Source organism: Arachis ipaensis, chromosome B4 (genome assembly GCF_059453495.1).
Source record: "Arachis ipaensis isolate K30076 ecotype BB chromosome B4, ASM5945349v1, whole genome shotgun sequence".
NCBI classification, from domain to species: Eukaryota; Viridiplantae; Streptophyta; class Magnoliopsida; order Fabales; family Fabaceae; genus Arachis; species Arachis ipaensis.
The window spans coordinates 145,389,000-145,412,815 of NC_142439.1; the positions used below are offsets into that span (position 1 = coordinate 145,389,000).

General features: G+C 31.3%; 3 protein-coding genes across 3 annotated transcripts; 1 reads left to right on the forward strand and 2 right to left on the reverse strand.

Annotated features, from left to right (window-relative positions):
- Window positions 1-344: 344 nt before the first annotated feature.
- LOC107638175 (glucan endo-1,3-beta-D-glucosidase-like) lies at window positions 345-2,620 on the forward strand. The gene has a single exon (XM_016341344.3). The coding sequence runs from the start codon at window positions 345-347 to the stop codon at window positions 2,409-2,411; it is 2,067 nt and encodes a 688-aa protein (XP_016196830.1). The 3' UTR covers window positions 2,412-2,620.
- A 9,164-nt stretch (window positions 2,621-11,784) lies between these two features.
- LOC107635524 (glucan endo-1,3-beta-D-glucosidase-like) lies at window positions 11,785-12,712 on the reverse strand. Its single transcript, XM_088485887.1, has 2 exons — window positions 12,449-12,712; window positions 11,785-12,411 (listed from the first exon to the last, which is right to left on the reverse strand). Exons 1-2 carry the CDS (start codon window positions 12,710-12,712, stop codon window positions 11,785-11,787), a joined length of 891 nt encoding a protein of 296 aa, XP_088342013.1.
- Window positions 12,713-21,272: 8,560 nt separating this feature from the next.
- On the reverse strand, window positions 21,273-23,345 carry LOC148569535 (glucan endo-1,3-beta-D-glucosidase-like). The gene has a single exon (XM_088485885.1). The coding sequence runs from the start codon at window positions 23,343-23,345 to the stop codon at window positions 21,273-21,275; it is 2,073 nt and encodes a 690-aa protein (XP_088342011.1).
- Window positions 23,346-23,816: the final 471 nt, after the last annotated feature.

Here is a 23,816-nt window from a genome sequence, read left to right on the forward strand (position 1 = left end):
TAAAAAGGAATGAAGAATTCTTTAGTTTTAGAAAGAAAGATTTAATATCAATTATAATGAGAGAGTGATATGTGACCTATTTTGGTAGTAAATTTAGTAAGGAAAAGAGGAAAATTCCTTAATTTTAAAAGAAAAAATTTGATACTAATTAGTAATTACAATGAAAAAGTGACATCTGCTAGTTGTAAAATTAGTGATAAATCTAAAATATCTTATTTAAATATAATAGAATATATAATTGATTTGTTTAAAGGGTTTACACTTCAAATCCTCAGTCTTCATCGTCTTAGTTTCTCAGCTATAAAAACCAGAGCTTTAACCTCCATACTCATCAAAATAAAAAAATGGATTCAACAAAAGATGAACCTTTCTTGTTCCCAACAACAATGTATGAACGTGATTGCTTTCACCCTTCTAAGTTCTTTTCTGCGAACCTTCTTTCATCTCCATTACCAACTAACTCTTTCTTCCAAAACTTCCTTCTCTGCAATGGCGACAACCCTGAGTACATTCACCCATACCTCATCAAACCCTCAGCTTCCTCTCTTTCTCTCTGCTACCCTTCTCTCTCTGTTCATTCTAATTGCATTTACCAAGACTTCAACCCTGATCTCACTGTTTCTTCCTCAACAAGTTCTGAATCCCACCATGTTATATCTTCCTTCACTGGTCTCAGTGTTACTCTGGATTTTCCTTCTTCCAGTCTTAGTTTCTTTCTTGTTAGGGGATGCCCTTATGTTACTTTCTCTGTCTCTCATCAAACACCATTATTTTCAATAACCACTGTTCACAAATTCTCTTCCTTTACTTCAAATTCCTCACTCACCAAGTATGCCCTCAAGCTTGACAATGGTCAAGCATGGCTTTTGTATGCTTCTTTACCAATCAAGGTTAGTAACAGCTATGAGACTATGATCTCTTTCTCAAAAAAATTTACTTCTCGTGATCATGGGGTTCCTCTGGTAGGGAGGATAGCATTGTTGCCAAATTCAAGTTCAGAACTTGAGGATGTTCTTGACAGGTACAGCACTTGTTACCCTGTATCTGGTGATGCTTTGTTTACTAAGCCATATTGTGTTGAATATAAGTGGGAGAAGAGAGGGTTTGGTAATGGTGATTTGTTAATGTTAGCACACCCTCTCCATCTTCAACTTTTATCCAAGGATGAGGGCAATGTTACTGTTCTTCAAGATTTTAAGTATAGGAGCATTGATGGGGACCTTGTTGGTGTTGTTGGAGATTCATGGTTGCTGAAAGCAGATCATGTTCCTATGAATTGGTATTCTACTAGAGGTGTCAAAGAAGAATCTTTTGATGAAATCAAATCAGCTCTTTCCAAAGATGTTGCTGCTCTTTGTTCTTCTGAGATAACAACAATTTCAGCTTACTATTATGGGAAATTTATTGCAAGGGCAGCAAGGTTGGCTTTGATAGCCGAGGAGATTGGTTTTCTTGAAGTGATCCCATCCGTGAAGAAGTTCTTGCATGAAACAATTCAGCCATGGTTGGATGGGACTTTTGATGACAATGGATTTCTATATGATGCAAATTGGGGTGGAATTGTTACCAAAGAACGTTCATATCAAGATTTTGACTATCATAAATATGGTTGCCACCATTATCATTTAGGATACTTTCTCTATGGAATTGCAGTGCTTGCAAAGATTGATCCATCATGGGGTATGAAGTATAAGCCTCATGCCTATTCTATTATGGCAGATTTCATGAACTTAGGTGGAGAACATGATTTGAACTCAAAGAATTATACGCGTCTAAGGTGTTTTGATCTATACACATTGCATTCTTGGGGTGGAGAGACTTTCCCTGATCAAGGAAGGGAACAAGACAGCACCAGTGAAGCAGTAAATGCTTACTATTCGGCGGCATTGATGGGTGTTGTATATGGTGACAACAATCTTTCTGCCATTGGATCAACTCTTGCATCATTGGAAATTCATGCTGCTAAGATGTGGTGGCATGTGAAAGAGGGTGATAATATGTATGAAGAAGATTTTACTACAGAAAACAAGTTAGTTGGTTATCATTCAGTTAACATGAGAAATAGGAAAATGCGGTATTGTTATACTAGTAAGGAGAGTAAGATTGCACTTCATGTTTTACCCTTGTTGCCTATTTCTGAGTGTTTGTTCTCCAATGTTGATTTTGTTAAGGAGCTTGTGGAATGGACAGAGTCTGGATATGGAGATGGTCCTGCAGATGGAGATGGAGATGGGTGGAAGGGGTTTGTCTATGCACTTGAAGGAATTTATGACAATCAAATTGCTTTGAAGAAGATTAGAAGCTTGAAGTGTTTTGATTGTGGCAACTCATTGAGTAATCTGTTATGGTGGATTCACAGCAGAGATGATGAGGAGAAATTCAATTGTGGTCATGGGAGCCATGAGAATTGACAATGACTTCAATGTTAACATAAGATTAAGCTATGGTAGATTAGATTAGTTGTGTTTTTGCTTGTGTCCTTTACTTAATTACCACTCTTTAAACTTATGGCTTGTTCATTTAGGATTTACCATTGGTATTAATATATTTACTTTTGGGTGAAATCATTTTTTTACTTTTCTGTTAATGACAAGGGCTATTATTGTTATCATCATAAATTCTGCCCAAATCAATATTAAGATGCCAATTTGTCTACTGTATTTTAAGAGCTAAGAGATATTATTTCAATTTATATCTTTTTATAGTTCCAAAATCAAGACTCAAGCCACTTACCAAATATTTTCATACGCTCTCCTATTTTTCATTTTCGATAAGCATTTTTAATGGAGCTTTTAATGCATATTGATAAAATTATTAAACAATTAATGTATCATTCTTGTAAAATTACAAACACATTAATTATAACTTTTTTTTTATATTTTTAATAAAATGACAATTATGATTATTATTGAGATTTTTTTATGACGTACAATTTACATGTTCTATTAATATATAAATTATTAAAATTATTAATTTTGTTTATAAATTCTAATTAATTAATAAATTTAAATTTTATTTATTTTAATTATTTATTTGATATTATAATTCATCTCATAATACTTGTTTTATATGTTATTTTTTTATTTTAAAAATTAACTATATTATAAGTAATATCGAATAACATACCATTTATTCCATCTATAACATACCACTTAATTCTAAATAATTAAAAACAATATCGAATTCAAGTAAAAAATATATAGATAATTATAAGTCATCATAAATTGTGGCTTAATTTTACCTTAACTTTTATGTTGGTTGCTCAGTCAATCTCTAAATTTGTCATTAATAACTTGTTTAGCTATTAAAATTTTTCTAATCATCCCAAAGTTTTTTTTTTGTCTTGATTGTTAAATTGATTGCTAATATTTTATTTAAATATCACTCATTTTTACTTAGAAAATATCTAATCGATCACAAAATCGATGGTATAATAGATTAAAATATATTTTTTACATAACGCATTTGGTTTTTCTATTATAAATGCCAATAATATACATTATGATAGACTGATACTTAATTGAGTGTTTACTCGAAGCAATTATGAGTATCGGTCATTTGAGCCATAGTTCATAATAAAACACTAATAGCATGATACAGTAATAAAATTAGTAAAGATATAATAATTTAGATTAGATCTGCCGATAAATTTAATTATTTTTAGTCGACATATAATTCGAGATGAAATTTGATATGAACTTAAAGGAGTTATTATGGTTTAATCTATCATTTTTAGACATTAAATATTTCAGCCAATTATTATATAATTTATTGTTGAATTGGTTGTTCAAACTTATAAATTCGTCACTAGTCTTAATAGAATGTATTTTTGTCTTTTTAAAAGTAACTAATACAATATTTAAATATTTTAAATTAAAATTAAAATTTTGTTTTCTATAGCTAGTTGATTTAAATTACCTAATTCTAAAGCTCTTAAATAAATAATGACGCAAACATGTAAATATTAGTTGAGAGTTAATATTTATAATTAATATAATAATATATTGGTATCAACGATAGCCTAAACTAAATTAGGTTATATGTATATCTCGTTTACAATTCTATGTAAATCGATTTTATTTATATGTAAATAGCGTAAATCGAATCAATTAGATTTGATTTATATAAAGTTATAAATGAGACATGCATATAATCTAATCCAGTTTAAGATATTGGCGTAATTTTATTTGATTTACCATATATATTGTACCAGTAGTAAATTGAATAAGTCTAATTTGATTTATTACTAGTACATATTATTGATATTTTTTACTTTTAAGTTAATTATTTATTTATTTTTTATTAACTTTAAAACATAAATATCAATAAAAAATATCCATATTTATATTCAAATAAAATAAAAAAAAATCAAAACAAATAAAAATAAAAATTCAACTTTTGTATTTTAGTTCAAATAATTAAAAAAATAAAACAAAAAAGAGAAAGACGCTTATTTTTAATTAATCTTTAAATATATATTTTAAAACTAATTCTCAAAAGTAGTAATTTTATCATTCTAAATTCAAATATAAATTTTTAATATTTAAAATAAACAAACAAATTTAATTTTAAAAAAAATATTTTTGTATTTTAAAAATTAACTAATATTACAGGTTATTTTTTTAAAATTAAATCATATTTTTAATTCAAATTAAATAATTTTAATTTTAAATTATATTTTAGTATTTTAAAATTAACTGTAAAAAGATATTCTTATTTTATTAGTTTTTTTTACCTTTTATTTTTGTTTTTATTATAATAGTTTGATATCAATTTCAAAATAAAATAGTCCAAAATGAAAATAATAAAACCAAAAAATTCTAATCCAAACAAATTTTAAATAAAAAATTATAAAAATATTTTTTATTGCTACAGTTTTTAATTTTAACTCACTATAATTTTAAATAAAAAAATTAATTCTAACTTAAAAAATAGATTTGAGACAAAAAGAACGTAAAATAAATTTTAATGATCTAATATTAAAACACTATTGAATTTAGCCCAAAATAAAATAAAAATTAATAATTTTTTTCTCTCTCTTCTTATTTAAGAACTTTTAAAATTTTAATTGAAAACTTTACTCTTTCTTTTTACCATGGAGTTTTAAACTCCGCACCTAATAGCGTCCCATTCTGACACGTGAGTTATCTTACGTGTACGAATATAATGGTTTAAACGCGATACTATAACTACCCAAAGGAAGAAAGAAAGAAAGAGAGAAAGAAAAAGCGCAAAGTTGAAGTACCAGTATACCATATCACTGATAGAGTAACGATTAAGCTGAACTGAATTAGTTAAGCTTGTAGCTGAGTCAGCAGAGAGTTAGTTACAATCTCTCTCAATTAGATTAGTTACAATTAGTTACGCAGCTATTAGTGAAATCTCTTTTTTTCTCTTCTCTCCACTACCATTCTTCTTCTCTGTTCAATTTGGCACCGATACCTTTCAACCAAACAGGAGAAACTGAAGAAGCAGAAAGGGAAAAAAGAGAAATTTTCAAGGAACTTTTCGATATTGAGGAAATCATTGAAGAACCGTCAGAAAACTGCAACCTGATCCAGAAGGCCTTTTTCTCCAATATTGTACGGTGGACGCTGGAATCCAGGTCGATCCTTGGGGGGAAGGTCCTCCCGTATTTGCTGAGGTCCATCTCCCCGCGAGAATTTTAGTATGGTTCGTAAATTCATAGATCTTAAGTTTTCACCAAGACAACACTATTAGAATATCATAATTAGGAAACAAAATCAAGAAAATATCAAAGAGGATTAGAAAAAAATCAATGTAATTTATTAGGATATTATCCATAACGAGTGTACTCTTGATCTATATTAGTATTATTTTTATTATTCATATTTCTCACCTGTGATTACAAGGTTCTTACCAATATATAGATCAAGAGTACACTCGTTATGGAATAATATCCTAATAAATTACATTGATTTTTTTCTAATCCTCTTTGATATTTTCCTGATTTTGTTTCCTAATTATGATATTCTAATACTCAGCTTGGTTAGAACTTTAGCAAGGGCTTGTCTTAAAACTGTTTTAGTTAGAATGTCAGCCAACTGATCTTCTGATCTCACAAAGGGGAGCTCAATAATGTCATTCTCAATTTTTTCTTTGATAAAGTATTGATCCACCTCAACATGTTTTGTTCTATCATCAGATTTTCTGAAATGCTGATTGCGGCTTTATTGTCACATTTCAACTGACTTGGCAATTGTGGTGGAAACCCAATCTCAGTCATTAATTGTCTTATTCATAATACTTCAGTTATGCCTTTAACGATCCCTCGAAATTCTGCCTCTGCGCTTGAAAGAGCTACAACTTTCTTCTTCTTACTTTTTCAAGTTACCAGGTTGCCTCCAACAAGTGTAAAGTAACCAGCTGTTGATCTTCTATCATTTGGGTTGCCCGCCCAATCTGCGTCAGTGTATGCCTCAACCTTCAAATGACCATTCCTTTTGAAAATGATTCTACTTCATGGAGCTCCCTTCAAATATCGAACTATCTTCATGGCAGCTTCCATATGATCTTCTTGTAGCTTATGCATAAACTGACTTACTATTCCCACAGCATAAGCTATGTCAGGCCGAGTATGTGATAAGTAAATTAGTTTTCCAACTAGTCGTTGGTACCTTTCCTTATCTGCTAGGGTGGCACCTTTTACTATCTTCAACTTGTGATTAACTTGCATGGGCGTATCTATTGATTTGCAATCCACCATTCCTGTTTCTGCCAGAAGGTCCAAAATGTACTTTCTTTGGGAGATAAAGATTCCTTTGCTAGATCGTTGAACCTTTATTCCTAAGAAATATTTTAGTCCTCCCAAATCCTTCATTTCGAAGTCTGTAAATAGGTTCCTTCTTAAATTTGCAATTTCTTCAGCATCACTTCTCGTTATGATCATATCATCCACATAGATTATTAGGCAAGTGATTAAATCTCCTCGTTTTTTCAAAAAAATGGTATGATCAGAGTTGCTTTGCTTGTACCCATACCTTTTTATGGCAACTGTAAATCTTCTAAACCAGGCACGTGAAGATTGTTTAAGCCCATAAAGAGCCTTCTTTAACCGGCAAACTTCATGTTTTCTAAATCCCGTTGAGAAACCTGGAGGAGCATCTATGTACACTTCTTCTTTCAACTCTCCATGCAAGAAAGCATTCTTGACGTCAAATTGATGGAGTAGCCAATCTTCATTTGCTGCTATTGAAAACAACACCCTGATAGTATTAATCTTTGCAACCGGTGAAAAAGTATCAGTGTAGTCGATACCATAGGTCTGTGTATAACCTTTGGCCACCAACCTTGCCTTGTACCGTTCAATAGTACCATCTGCCTTGTGTTTAATGGTGAAAACCCATTTGCACCCGACTGGATTTTTTCCTGTCGGTAGGATACACTTCTCCCAAGTTCCGTTCTTCTCTAGAGCTTCCATTTCTGTATTCATGGCTTTTCGCCATTTAGCTTTCTCATTAGCTTTTCGGACAGTTCTTGGAATGTCTTCTGTTAAGAGTCTGGTGGAAAAAGCCTTTTCAACATCTGCTATTCCTTCTCTAGCCACTCTTATCGGATATCTTGAGTTACGAGGAACATGTTCTGGTGAGTACCGATCAGGAGGCATCCCTCTGTTTCTTCTTGGAGGAAGAGTAAAGGTATTGGGCTCTGGTTCTTCATGTTCCAGTACTATACTGTTATTGTTAGTGGCCTCATTAAAAACAGGGAGTAAATTATCAGGTTGACAATTACTTACCTTTTGTCTGACATTCTCAAGAGGACTCTCACTGGTTGTATGTACCGAGTTGTTTTCTACGTTGAGTGAAGTATGCTCGGTGGCTCCATCTACTTGCTCTGTTTAAACAGTTTCTGGGCAACAAAGATTATTTAGCCAACTTGGTGGTTCATTATTGTTCTCCCCCTGAATGCCATGTTGGCGGCTGAAGTAAAATTCGGATTCTAAAAAATCACAATCCATGGTCACATGAATACGACGAGTGATTGAATTGTAGCACCTATACCCCTTTTAGTGTGTAGCATACCCAACGAAAACACATTTATCTGCACAAGGATCAAGTTTGGTTCTATTGACTTTGGGAATATGGACAAAGACGGAACATCCAAATACTCGAGGTGGTAAGGTTAGAATAGGCGGGATTGTGGTCTGAGTAGCCAAGACTTGCAAGAGTGTTTTGTGGTGGAGAACTTGGGTAGGTAGGCGATTTAGTAAGTAGGCAGAAGTCGCTATAGCTTCAGGCCAAAATTTTTTTTGGAGCTTGTGCATCAAAAAGCATGGCTCGAGTCATCTCAAGTAACTTACGATTTTGTCGCTCAGCCACACCATTTTGTTGGGTGTATTTGGGCAGGAGATTTGATGGATAAGACCATTTTTCATAAAAAAATTGCGCATTGATTGTTTTATAAATTCCCCACCATTATCTGAGCAAAGTACTTGGATTTTTTGTTGAATTGAGTTTGAATCATTTGGTAGAAAGCAAAGAACTTATCAGGTACTTCAAATTTGTGTTTTAAAAAATATACCCAAGTCATGCAAGAAAAATCATCCACAAATAACACAAAATATTAAAAATTATTATGGGAAATAGGAGCTGGACCCCACACATCAGAGTGTATTAGAGAAAATTGGAATTGACTATAATGTTGGTTGGAGGAAAAGAAACTGTGATTTTTTGCACGAATACAAGTTTCACATTTGAGGGGTTCAGTACTACTTGTAAAAAGACTAGGAAATAGTAATTTGAGGTACCCAAATGAAGGATGTCCGAGACGCCTGTGCCATAACCAAAGTTGCCTTGTAACCGTTCCGTAAGCATGACATGACCCTGGTGTGCTACTTCATCAACGTAGTAAAGGCCTTCTCGCTCAGTACCACGCCCAATGATCTCCTTCGTAAGAATGTCTTGTAAAAGACAAAAGGTAGAGTACATGAATACTACACAATTTAGTTCCTTTGTTACTTGCCTAACACACAATAATTTTGATGATAGTGCAGGGACATAGAGACAATTTTTTAATTTCAATTTTTCTGAAATAGTAATGGAGCCTCCTCATTTAACATCAATTAATTCTCCACTAGCTGTTTCAATATGGGCTTTTGAGGGTATAGTCAAGCTGTTAAGATCATGAAGGTCATGAGTCATAGTATCGGTAGCCCCACAATCGAAAATCCATTCATTTATCTTTTTAATTGGATTCTGATTTTGGGTCTCCCCTTTGTATTGAGTCGCGGTCTGGGCTGAGCAGCCAAGGAGTTCGGTAGTCCTTGCCCTTACTGCTGCTGCCGCCTTGCCATCGTGACTTGTTTCCTCTCTTCTGGCCTCGCCACCGGTGACCTCTCGGATGCTCACAGTGGCGGCTCCCTTACTCTGATTTCTTGATGACTTAGGATTGTTTTTCCACAAATCTGGTTAACCCACAGTCTTAATGCAGTTTTCTTTAGTGTGTTTCTTCTTTCTTCTTCCACCAATTTCTTTTCCCATCAGAGTTGCCCATAATGGATAATTATATCCGTTTAGTTTGAAACCAATTGACAAATTGTCAGAATTGGTTTGTGACGATCGCATGCCAAAACTATTGCATGGCATATGTGCAATTTGTAATGTGAATTCGTCAGAATTTTGAATCCCTAGAACCTAACTCTGCTCTGATACCATGTTACCATGGTACAAAGAGTTTCTAAACGAAAAATTATTTAGAAAAGTATTATTTTTATTATTCATATTTCTGTAATTACAAGGTTCTTACCAATATATAGATCAAGAGTACGCTAAGAGTACACTCGTTATGTAATAATATCCTAATAAATTACATTGATTTTTTTCTAATTTTTTTGATATTTTCCTGATTTTGTTTCCTAATTATGATATTCTAATAAACACCAAGAAGAAAGTGCTAATGTCCGATCAATGATTCTCAAATGGACCCTTGAATTAAGCGAAGGAATGCTCAGCGAAATTTTTGACAGAGTAGCCATTGAAGAAGGACATTCTTCTTCTGCTTTGGTTGCTTATAAGAAGATGACTATTGATCAATTTTTGAAAAACAGCAATAAAAGTAGCATAACTTTTGAATTCGGCGTCTTTTGCGAGGATCCGCATAAGAGCCATTGGCGCCGCAGGTAAGCTCTCAAAGGTTCTAACTCAATACCTCTTCCTGTTGTCCAAAATTAACGACGAACACGCTACTATGACCAAGGTCATGACGAATTTGACTACATTGATAGAAAATATCAACAACAAAATTGCTCGAAAATTTATTATTGTCATGGAGTCAACCATCGGTTTCATATCAAAGGAAGAGAAAAAGGAAAAGGTGGACTCCAATGAAGACTTTGAGACGATTGATCGTATTTTCAAGCATATTTATAGATCTATTTGTGTTCTTAGCTATATTCTGTGGGATGAGGTTGTTCCCGAGAAGAATCCGATGGTTAACGAGCCTGGGTTCGAGTAGAGGTCATTCTCGGTCAAATTCTTTTCAATTTGGAAGGAATCAAGAATTCTATTGGAATGAACAATCATACTGATGTCGAATCATGAAGCAACTCAAGAAACTAATTGCTACTGTCTGGGTACTCTTAGCGTACTCTTAATCTATATATTTGGTAAGAACTTTGTAATCACATATGAGAAATATGAATAATAAAAATAATACTTTTTTAAATAATTTTTCGTTTCTTCCTAAACTTTTTGTACCATGGTAACATTTTTTTTAGAAAAGTAATATTTTTATTATTCATATTTCTCATCTGTGATTACAAGGTTCTTACCAATATATAGATCAAGAGTACGCTAAGCGTACACTCGTTATGGAATAATATCATAATAAATTACATTGATTTTTTTCTAATCCTCTTTGATATTTTTCTGATTTTATTTCCTAATTATGATATTCTAATACCTTCAACACCATCTCTATCCAAAGCAGGCATCGTCCATTTCACAACCACCTTCACAAAACTGTTGTTAGAAAATAAGAATTCGGATACCAATGACAAAATCTCAATCCCAAGCCTAAACTCTTTCCACACAAGAGGAGCAAACCATAATCCATGGTCTCTCTTATTAGACCATAAAACCCCAATTAACTTGTTCTCTTTTACAAAGTGTTCTTCATACATATTACTATCTCCTCCTCCATTCACATGTCACCACATTTTAGCTAATTTTAATAACTGATTTTGGTATACAATAACATTTTTAATAGTTTTATCATCAAACAAGTGAAACAACCTATCACTGTGTATGCTAGGTATATATTTGCTATATATGTGAGTATTGGCGAATGGCGAATACAAAATTGTCTTTTCCGGAGATTATATTTTGAAACTTATTAAAAAAATTAATATATTTAATTAATTTATTATCTAATAATTATTAATTATTATTTTTATATAAAAATAAATTTATTTAAGTAGCTATTTTTCTAAGTATGAGTTTAATTTTATTATATTAATAGTGTAAAATATTTTACACAATTAATTAATTCCATCTATTTTTTTAAATTATCATTCATGTTATTAATATAAAAAAAACAGTTATTTTTATTAATGCAAAACTACTTAATTGGATACTACATAATTCAATTGTTCTTTAATTAGAAAAAAGGCTGCAAACTTTAACATCATCATTTTTGTTCCATTATGCAACAATGTCAGTCCTCATAAAGAACCATACATTCAACATTCAACACTCTCAATCACAATAACCTAACCTTAAAAAATTAGTGCAGCCCATCTCATCAACAAAAAAGAAAACAAATATTTTATCCAATGCAACATTGTTTCTCATGACAGGATCCCATTTTTCTATAATCATGTCTGCTGTGAATCCACCACAAGAGATTGCTCAATGTGTTGCCAGCATCAAAACGCTTTAAGCTTCTAATCTTCTCCAATGCAACTTTATTGTTATAAATTCCTTCAAGTGCATACACAAACCCCATCCATCCGTCTCCTACTGTATACAGAGATGGTGACCACTTCACAAGGTCCTTAACAAAATCAACATTGGAGAATAAGAACTCAGTAATAGACAATAAGGGTAAAACATGAAAGCCAATCTTACACTCCCTCTCACTTTGATAACAGCGTATTAGATCAAGTCTATGGTTAGCAGCAAGATAACCAACTAACTTATTGTCTTTTGCAAAATCATCTTCATAGAGATTATCACCCTCTTTCACATGCCACCACATCTTAGCAGCATGAATCTCCAATGATGCAAGAGTTGATCCAATGGAAGCAAGATGCAGGTCACCATAAGCTAGTCCCATCAATGCAGCAGAATAGTAAATATTTACAGCTTCACTGTTGCTGTCTTGTTGCCATCCACGTTCCCAATGACAAAGATCTACATATAAAGGAAGATATAACATGGCGGGAATGAGAACCTGTTGAGGAAGAGATAGTGAGATCAGGTGTGAAGACTTGTTGCATAGAATGAGAGGAGACAGAGAGAGAAGGGTAGCAGAGAGAAAGAGAGGAATCAGAGGGTTTGATGAGGTAAGGATGAATATACTCTTGTATGTTGCCATCGTTGAGGACGAAGTTCTGGAAGAATGAGTTTGTAGACAAAGAAGAAGAGAAAAAAAGGTTTTTAGAGAAGAACTTTGAAGGGTCAGGGAGCACTCTGGAGTTTGTAAGTGGGAAGAGAAAAGGTTGTTCATCATCTAACTGTCTTGTGTTTGCCATTATCTGCATTTGCATGCATGCACTGATTTTGAGTGGTGTTCATGTGAAGTTGTTTTATATATATAATGAGAGAATGTGTAGTGTCCAATAGGAACTCATTCTAATTTTTATTTATAGTTTACGTGTCATAAAAAGTAACTCCACATCAGCTTTTATGTCATTACCAGTAAATAGAAACTCAAAGAATCTCTCTCTTCTCCGTTAGAAGGAACTAATTTTAGTTCTTATTGTGGTTCCATTTAATTATTTAAATTTATAAATTCAAAATAATTTAATATTATAAAATATTAAAATAAATAACTTAAACTTGGTTAGTATTTTAAATTTTATAAATAAAAATAAATAATTCAACTAAAAATTATTTTATAATATGTAAAAATTAAATTTATTTTTTATGTAAAATAAATAATTAATTATGATTTAATATAACAATATAAATAATATTTGATATTAATTTAACATAATTATTTATATTAATTATAATTTAATATAACTAATTATTAAATAATTAATATAAATAATTAATTAAATAGATATATAAGTATTTAATATAATAAATTATTATAATTATTAATAAATTAATAATAATTTAATTATTTAATATATTTTTTATTTTTTTTATTAACTTACCACATAACATAATTTTATTAGTTATTGCAAGTCCCTGTTTAGAGGAATTCTCAATTTTGATCCACGTGAAGAGTTCTCCTTCCCTTTTCACTCCAATGGTAATTGAGTCCCCATATGTCAGAAGAGGGACTCTATTTTTTAGCATTGGAGTTGCTCTTAAGACTTAAAATCAGTTTTTGCCTTTTCCTCTTCTTGACTTCTTCAACACAGAAAAGATAACTTAAACCCATTTTAATTTAATCACTAAAATTATTCTTAACACTACGTTGGTTTCTATGAAAAATGAGTGAAAAGAAAATAAATGAAAAGACAATGAATAAAAAATAATATTTTTTTTTATTTAGTTATCAAAAAAATAGGAAGGAAAGAAAATTTTTGTATAAATCTCACTACTAACAAAATTTTCTTTTCATTGCAAGCAAAAAAATAAAAATAAAAAATGCTATATTTTTATATTTTCAATACAATTCTTAATTATATTATTATTAATAATTATTAATATAAATTTAGTTTTAATATATTATTATCATAAAAATTTATATTTAAATATTATATATATTAGATAAATAATTTAAATCAAATATATAAAATTATAATATTTTTAAAATGTAATAAAATATGAATAAATAAAAATATTTATATTTTATTTTATATTAAAGGTATTAATAAAATTTTATACTATTATAATTTTTTATTTTTATTTTTTTTCTATTCAGATTAAAAAAAATTATTTTTTTTTATCTATTTTCTATTCATTCAAACAACATATAAATAACTTAACTTTTTTTTTTATTTTCTTTCTAACGTCTAAACAAAGTGTAAGTGAACCTGTTTGATTTTTGGATTTAGATTTTCTAAATTTTGAATTTTATTTTTTAGGGTAAAGTATGATTTATTACTATTTATTTTATAGGTGTGATTAAGAGAAAATATGAGAGAAAAAATATTTAATGGTGATTTCACTTTATGGGAAAATAAGAGTATACAGGAATAAATCGTATTTTATTTTTGGAAAATAGTTATTATTTTAATTTATAATTAAAAATTTTTTTGTTTAATATGATTTATTTCGGTGTAATCGTGTATTTTTGGAGACGATAATAATAATTACTATTGTTAAATATGACTTATTTATTGTCTACATTAGTCACTAACAAAATTTTGTGCAGGTTCTTCATTTTCCTCCTCAACGACAAAAGGGAAAGAAAAGAAAAAGAATGTTAGTATTGGCGTAGACAAAACTAGTTAAGAATGATGATTATGTGATACTTGTCACTAAGTGATGATTTTAGTTGATTACTGTTAATCATTATTTCTATGTTATACTCCATTGGTATTTTGGATAGTGTGTAATTTCTATTTCTAGAGGAAGCTATGATTAAGGGAAGTAATGTTAACATTGAGGGAAGTAACACATACTCTAAATGCCATAAAAAAAAAGTGTTCTCAACTCATTTAAATTATTGTTTATTTTTAATTATCTTCTTTTATCATGTTTGTTATTAAGGGAAAGATTGCTGACCTTAATTTGATTTTAGGTTTGGGTTAACCATCAAAAATATCTCCGAATTATTTAAACGCTGACAAAAATATACTCGAATTTTACTATCAACAAAAATGTCTTTAAATAATTTAAAAACACAACAACAATATCCAATAAAAAATATATTTTTAAAACATACTTTAGAGATTGAATTTTGACGCAATTTTTTGCAAGCATGATCACAAAAATAAGATATTATTATACAAAAAAATTGGTGATTTTTCGTTAAGTATATATTTTTTTATAATTTTTTTAACAACTAATAATACTTTTAAAAAATTCCAAAACAATATATACTTAACAAAAAATTATCAAATTTTAAAAAATAATAATATTTTATTTTTTTTAATCATAGATGCAAGAAATTGCATTAAAATTCAATCTTTAATGTATTTTTGAAGAAATACATATTTAATGTTAGTTTTTTTTTTTTTTTTTGCAAGATTATCCAACATAAAATATGTATTTCTCAAACAATACATTAGAGATTGAATTTTGATGCAATTTTGTGCAAGTATGATTAAAAAATGAGATATTATTATTCTTAAAATTTGGTAATTTTTTATTGAGTATATATTTTTTTGTGAAAAAATCACAAAAAAATATATACTTAGAAAAAAATCACTAAATTTTAAGTATAATAATATCTCATTTTTTTAATTATGCTTGTAAAAAATCACGTCAAAAATCAATCTCTAAGGTATTTTTTAAAAATATATATTTACTGTTGAGTATTGTTGTGTTTTTAAATTATTTAAAGACATTTTTGTCGATAGTAAAATTTGAGTGCATTGTTATCAGTGTTTGAATATTTCGGAGACGTTTTTAGTGGTTAACCCTTTGGTTTTTATAAATGATGACAAACATTATTTGAGTTAAAAGCCCAATTATTTGTCTAACGTGTGTGCTGAGTAATGCATGCCCATCTATGTATTACTTCAACCCAAATGAGTGTTGCCTCAGAAACTTAATGTATTATAGCTCCATCATTTAAACTCATTACTTGCTAATGAATAATATATCAGTATATGAACTAAGGGAGAGAGCACCGAATCAAAAGGAAGAAAGAGAAGGATATCTGTCAACAACAAGGACAGCTGTAGTTCTAATAAAGCAACAAGACATAAGGACACTCTCATTTTTCCAAGGACATCAGCAGAACAACATTCAGAATTTGGTGAAGTAAAACACAAAGTTGCAAGAGAACAAAGGTGGTGGTGTAGCTCCTCGAATAGCAGGGATAATGGAACAAAAGAAAAAGGTGATGCAAGCCAAAGAAGAAAGCAAAGCCAAGGACAACAGAGGTGGTGGACGGGTTCCTCAACCAGCAGAGTTAGTGGAGCAAAATGAAAAAAAAGGACTGCATGCCAACAGAGACAGCTCCAACCAGTGACGGATCCAGAAAATTTTGATAGTGGGGTAAAATATAATAATAATAATAATAATAATAATAATAATAATAAAAATATTATGTGTATATAAAAATTAGTTATCAAATTATTTATTAATCATTATGTATTCGTATATAAATATATGTATTGTTTAATTTATTTTTAATATGTATTTTTTATTTTATATATATACAGGTAGTTATTTTCGATGTAAATCTAACATGATTAGTTTTTATAATATCTAATTTTACAAATTAAAACACTAAAATTATCATTTATAAATAGGATAAAGTATATTTTTTATCTTAAAGTTTGACAAAAATTTCAAAAATATCCCTAAGTTTTATTTTGTTTTAATTTTGTCCCAAAAGTTTTCGATTTGCATCAAATATACCCTTGACGGCTAATTTTTAAAAAAATTTAAGATCGATTCAACAACAATTACATAAGAACAACCCCTCAACACAAGCAAATCAAGCATAATTTTCATGCATCATTGTTATATTGGTCTTAAATTTTTTGAAAATTTAGCTTTCAAGGATATATTTGATGCAAATAGAAAATTTTTGGGAGAAAATTGAAACAAAATAAAACTTAGGGGTACTTTTAAAACTTTTGCCAAACTTCAGAGAAAAAAAATATACTTTACCCTTATAAATATATGTCTTTTTATATAGGATAATGCTACATATTCATATTTTTTTGTTAACCAAGTCCAATTAAATTTGTCTAAGACAACAAAAATCAGTTATGACTAATATTATTTTAAGTTTTATTGTTTAACTTGCATGAATAGAGTTAGTTCATAAAAAAACTTGGATGTGTAGTATTTCTTTTACATATATATAAGAAAATACTTATTTAGAAATTTATTTCTTATACAATTAGAAGTCAATTTTTATTGAGATTCATAGTTGAAAAAGTTCTTTCAATTAATGTAGCTGTTACAAAAAAAATTAAAACTAATATGAAAAAAGATAAACAACACTCTTTCGAGTTAATTTCTAAGGAAAAACACAAATTTCATTTAATTTGAGAATTGATCATTCTCATGATATCTAATATGAAATTTTTAAATTACTTATGAAATACCAAAAATTGAGTAAAAAATTATTGTGGGGTCAAATTTAATAATTTAGTGGGGGCAAATAAATATTATTATCATATACTACTCAAAAAAATTTCAAATCATAGTGGGGGCGATTGCCCCCACACTCCAATGCATACATCCGTCCCTGGCTCCAACGAGTAGCTGGTATAAGAAATGGATGATAAATTTAGAAAACTCCAAAATTAATATGATGATGATCACACATTATTAAAATATTTAATTACAAAATTATTAAGTTGAATTTAATGCACATTTGTTGATTAATAATTTTGTCATTATGCAGATTTTATGGATGGGCTTGAAAAAAATTGATCTAGCCCAATGTAATAATAATAATCAACCTTGGTGCAAGAATGATATATAATATATGGCTAAATTATTATAGTTGGGCCAGAACTTTGGTAAACAAGTCCAAAATAAAATATTTGTTGCAAGACCAAAGCTTGGTCCGAAACTAAAATTGGAAGAAAGCAAAGTTTCATGCTTCCCGCGGTTACATTACCCCACTAAGGAATGGAATTCAAAATCATTGAATTTAGTTTAATTGCCTTGGTAACATGAAATAAAAAATGCAAGTGATTTGATGACATTAAATGGGTTTTACACGTTACTAGACAAAAAGCATGGAAAGTTGGTTTTAATTGATTTTAATTGATTTCATTTATTACTACCAAAACTTTTCTTTTCTCTTCTCTCCCTCTTTTCTCTCTTCAGATTCGGTCACATCCATCAGAGGAAGATGGAAGATGGAAGGAAGAACAAACTATCAGACGAAGGAAGAAGAAGCTAGAAGAAAGAAAATGGCTAAGGTGATAATGTCCTTAGCATAAAGAAAATCTACAGTATGGTGTGGCTGAGATCTTTGTGACTAATGGTAAGATGTGGTGAAGAAGTCTCAAGCTCTCCATAACCAAAAATGGAAGAAATCCAACTCGGTCAGAGAAGAAGATCCCTTGGGTATGGCTCATCTCTACTTTTGCTCATCCATAACAGGAGGTAGCTACTGTAGTTACATAGGGAAGAAGCAGAAGAAAGAGCAGATGGAGCTGTCAAGCATCAGGGACTCATCAGGGGTCAGGATTCCTTCTTGGGATGCAAGTCAAGATAAAAGGCCCAGATTGATGAAGCTTGGTGAGAAGGGATGAAAGTGCGGTAATTGCATGTTGGATTTTGCATTCGGTTTTCTCTCATCTCTCTCTGTCCGAACCGGTTTGATTTTTGAAGAAGAATAAGTTGGCTCGATTCAACCATTTCAACCTTAGAGGCTTCCCCTTCTATAATAAGGGTGAACAGCCAAGCCTTGAAGTAAGGAGAAAAGGAGTGAAAGCGTAGAGTTCTTATAGCTACCCAAACTAACAGAAATTCTTCTCCTTCAATGTTTTTCATGTTGTATTTTTCTGTTTAGTTTTGTCTGTCTTGAGTCTCATGGAAAAAGGCAAACAGTGAGATTTGTATGAAAAATTCATAGAGCGGAAAAAAGCAGAGTATACAAAATTAAAAGAAAAAGCCGTAGATGTCCTAGAGGTCCTTTGTACATCTGTGTTGTGTTTCATGATTCTGTGGGAATCCCCTTACAAGTTGGGTTAGCACTTAGCAGTTGAAAGTTTGGTAGGTGACCAAGTCAAGTTCAGGACTGGGGATAGATTGGATACTTCTTTGTGTGATTCTCTCTCTCTTCTACTCCATTTCAGTTTCTGTTGCTAAGGAGACAAAATTGAAAATTATCTCCTAACTGGGTACGAGACAAAGAAAATGTCTCGTGTCTGATTATGAAACAAAACGTAGAAAAATCTCCAGAAGTTAATTTTAAAGGCAGCAAGTATTACTCAGTGAAAAATGGACTAAGATTCAACCCTCCTTCTCTTAGGCACTGATTACCATCAATGGAATAAGCAAAATTGAAGGGCAAACTGAAGACATATAAGAAGTCTCACTCCAACATTTGAAGGCAACAAAAAGAGAACAAATTCAGAGCATCATCAATTCACACTTGAGCTGAATTCTTTTTCTTCTACTAGTGCTTAATTTTTTATTTTTTTTTATGGCTATCTTATGTCATCTTTTGTATTGAGAAAAAAGGTTGAAAATGTGAGGAAAAAAAAAGTCATGAGAGAAAAGGCAAAAGAAGCAAGAAAGATCCACTGAATTTCTGTGTATTTAAGTTGTTGAACTAGGATTAGTTCTCCTTACTAAATTGGGTTAGCACTTGGAGAGTTTGAATATGTTTAGATTCTCCTTTCAAGTTGGGACAGCACTTTGGGTAGCTGAACTTTGGTGAAAAAAGTTTAGTAGTAGATACTAGTTGAATTAGATTGAAATTCAACAGTATTGGTGATTGTGGATTATAGTAGAAATTCCACTATGGTTTGTGGTGGAGACTGAATGTAGAATTCATTGTACTTAGAATCAGAATCAGAATTAGGATACATGCTGGTCTCGTTCTCTTCTTCTGTTTTCTGTTACTTTTCTGCACATAAGACAAAACAAAAAAATGTCCGACATTTCTAACTTCCGCAAAAACAGAACTTGAAATGTTCAATTTTGAGTTAACTTGATTCAACCCCACTTCTCGAGTTATATTAGTACCATGAGAGTTGAGGAAGAGAGAGTGAGATCAGCTTTAAATACCTGGTATATGGAACATGATTCAACACGGCGAGATGGATAGCAGAGAGAAACACAGGAAGCTGATGATTTGCTGAGGTAAGGGTGAATGTACACTGAGTTGTGGCCATCTGCTTCAACAAAGTTGTGGAAGAAAGAATGTGTGGGTAAAGGCGATGAAAGAAGGTCTGAAGAGAAGAATTTGGGAGGGTCACCTTGATAATCCATTGATGGCAACAGAAAAGGTTCATCTTTTTCTCCTGTGAGAGCCATTTTGATAGGAAGAACTTGTTAACTTGAGTGAGAGACTGAGAGTTTTAGATGCAAATGTTTTTTCTAATTATTTATAAGAGTTGTGTTATAATACGATGAATGTCATTGTTGCGTATCCATGGTTTTTTTTATTAGAGAAAACTATGCTGATGCCTCTTTAGAGAAGACAAGGGATAATTTTAGTTACATGTTGGCTTTTAGACTGTGTTATAAGCTTTGGCTTTTGAAGATACAACCAAACCATATGATAGATCGAAAGACTTGATTGCTATATGTTATAGGTGAGGGATACATGTGGAAGCATTTTGGATTTGCATTGACATGTGTTTTGTCTTTTCTATTTTATGGTTAAGTTTAGTTAATATTTGAAGTTATCCATCTGACTATAATAATTTCATCATCTGATTATTTTCATGTGCTAAAGTTCATTAGCTACTTTGGGTAAAAAAAAAAAAAACTACTGCTATACTAGCTAGAGCACTTAGCTCAAAAATTAGAACATGATTTTCAATTTATTGTTCAAAATCCTGATTTTCCTATAAGAGGCTCAACTATCCTCGTTCTCTTTACTCTTATTTTGCCAAGTGATGGAAAAAGGTTTATGCATCTTGTCTATCTTCCTAGTTATCCACTTTTTATAACATTCATATTTGCTATAATGTTGTTATTTCCAATATTTTCTAAATTAGATAGAAACATGTGTTAGCAATTATCAACAAATATATCTCTAAAATTTCAGTTCAAAATTTCAAAGAAAACATCCCCATTTTAAAATGATCAGTATTTCTGATATCCTTTTTCGTAATTTCCTTTTCGAATCTTTGCTGATTTATTTTCACAAGAGTAAACAGAAGCCTTATGTTTTTTTTTCCACATTGAGTAAAGGAAAAGAGGTTACAATATACTAAACTTATACATAGTATCATCACTTTATGATAAAATTGAAATCATCATAAATGGTTGGAAATAAGGCAGTAATGACCGAATAAGTTGCCATCATAATCAAAACTACTTACTACTACCTCTGCTATGAATCCACCAAAGCAAATTACTAAATGAGTTGCCATTACCAAAATGCTTCAAGCTTCTAATCTTCTCCAAAGCACTTTCATTATCATAAACTCCTTCCAATGCATACACAAACCCCTTCCACCCTTCTCCAACACCATCTCTATCCAAAGCAGGCATTGTCCACTGCACAATCTCCTTCACAAAACTCTCATCGGAAAATAAGAATTCAGAAACAGGTATCAATGGTAAAAGCTGAACCGCAAGCCTACACTCTTTCCACAGAGGAGGTGCAAACCATAATCGACTTTCTCTCTTATTAGACCATAGAATCCCAATTAACTTATTCTCTTCTACAAAACCTTTTTCATACATATTACTATCTCCTTCTCCATTTACATGCCACCACATCTTAGCTGCATGAATTTCCAATGCTGCCAGAGTTGATCCTAATATAACAAGTTCTGTATCATTATATGCCAAACCCAACAATGCTGCTGAATAGTATGCATTTATAGCTTCACTTGTGCCCATTTGATTCCTTCCGTCAGCAAATTCGGTTAGTCCTCCGGCCCAAGAGTGCAATTTGTAAAGATCAAAACACCTTAAACGTGTGTAATGATAATGATTCAAAGTTGAATGATAATGTTCAGCCTTTCCTCCTCCTAAGTTCATAAAATCTGACATAATTGAATAGGCTTGAGGCTTGTACTTCTTACCCCATTTTGGATCAATCTTTGCTAGCACTGCAATCCCATAGAGAAAGTATCCCAAATGATAATGGTGATTATTGTAAACTCCAAAGCCAAATTCAGCACCTGGATCAGTCGAACCTTGTTTGGTAACAATTCCGCCCCATTTCTCATCATATAGAAATCCATTGCCATTGAAAGTTCCATTTAGCCATGGATCAATGGTTTCACTCAAGAACTTTTTAACCTTAGCAACCACACCAAGAAAACCAACCTCTTCTCCTATCAAAGCCAACCTTGCTGCCCTTGCTATCAATTTCCCATAAAAGTAAGTTGAAGTAGTTGTTATTGCAGAAGAATCTAGATCCTCAACATCTTTAGAAAGTGCTGATTTGATTTCATCATAGGATTCTTCTTTCAGTCCTCTGTTGGAATGCCAATTCACAGGAACAGGATCAGTTTCCAATAACCATGAATCTCCAACAACACCAACAAGGTCCCCATCAATGCTTCTATACTTAAAATGTTCAAGAACATTCACATTACCCTCATCTTTAGACAGAAGTTGAAGATGGAGAGGGTGAGCTAGCATCAACAAATTGCCAAAACCTTTCTTCTGCCATTTGTATTCAACACAATATGGCTTATTGAACAAAACATCCCCAGAAAGAGGGTAGCAAGAACTGTACTTGTCAAGAACAACCTCGGTTTTTGAACTTGAATCTGGTATAACTGCTATCCGAAGCATCACAGGAGCCCCATCAGAGGAATTATTGGAGAAAGTGAGCTTCAAGTCATGGCTGAAACTAAATTTGATCAGTGAAGAAGTATAGATAAGCCAATTCTGACCATTGCCAAGTTTAAGAGAATACTTGTTGGGTGAACCATTTGAAGAAAAAGAAGAGAAACTGTGTATGGAAGTTATACAAAGAGATTCATTTCGAGACAAAGAAACAGTAACATAAGGGCTTCCCCTAACAAGGAAGAAAGTGAGATTGGAAGAGGGAAAATCAAGAGTGACACTGAGATCACTGAAGGAAGATATTACATGGCGAGAAAGAGAACTTGTTGAGGAAGATATAGTGAGATCAGGTGTGAAGACTTGGTGCATGGAATGAGAGGAGACAGAGAGAGAAGGGTAGCAGATAGAAAGAGAGGAATCAGAGGGTTTGATGAGGTAAGGGTGAATGTACTCTTTATTGTTGCCATCGTTGAGGACGAAGTTCTGGAAGAATGAGTTTGTAGGCAAAGCAGAAGAGAAAAGGTTTTTAGAGAAGAACTTTGAAGGGTCAGGGAGCACTTTGGAGTTTGTGAGTGGGAAGAGAAAAGGTTGTTCATCATCATCTAAGTGTGTTATGTTTGCCATTATCTGCATCTGCATGCATGAAGTGATTTTGAGGAGTGTTGATGTGAAGTGATTTTATATATACAATGAGAGAATGTGAGATAGTTAAGACTTAAGATCACTTTTTGCCTCTTCCTCTTCTTCAGCACAGAAAAGATAACTTAAACCCATTTTAATTTAATGACTATAATTATTCTTAGGTGAGCCTGTTGGATTTCCTATGTAATAGTAGTAGCCTATTACAGTAATTATTACATCTAGAAAATTGTTTGGTGACATCTAGAAAATTGTGTTTTCTGAAAGGGTAAATAGGAAAGGAATCCACTCACATACATAGTCAAACTATGAAAAAATATAGAAAGAATAATAAAGCTAATTTTATGGGGTTTTTTTGTTTGGTGTTTAATTTTGGTTTAAATTATTTTTTATAAAAATTTTAAAATATTTAAAATTTTTTAACTTTTATATTTTTTAATTAAAAATGAATTATTTAACCTATTTTAATAA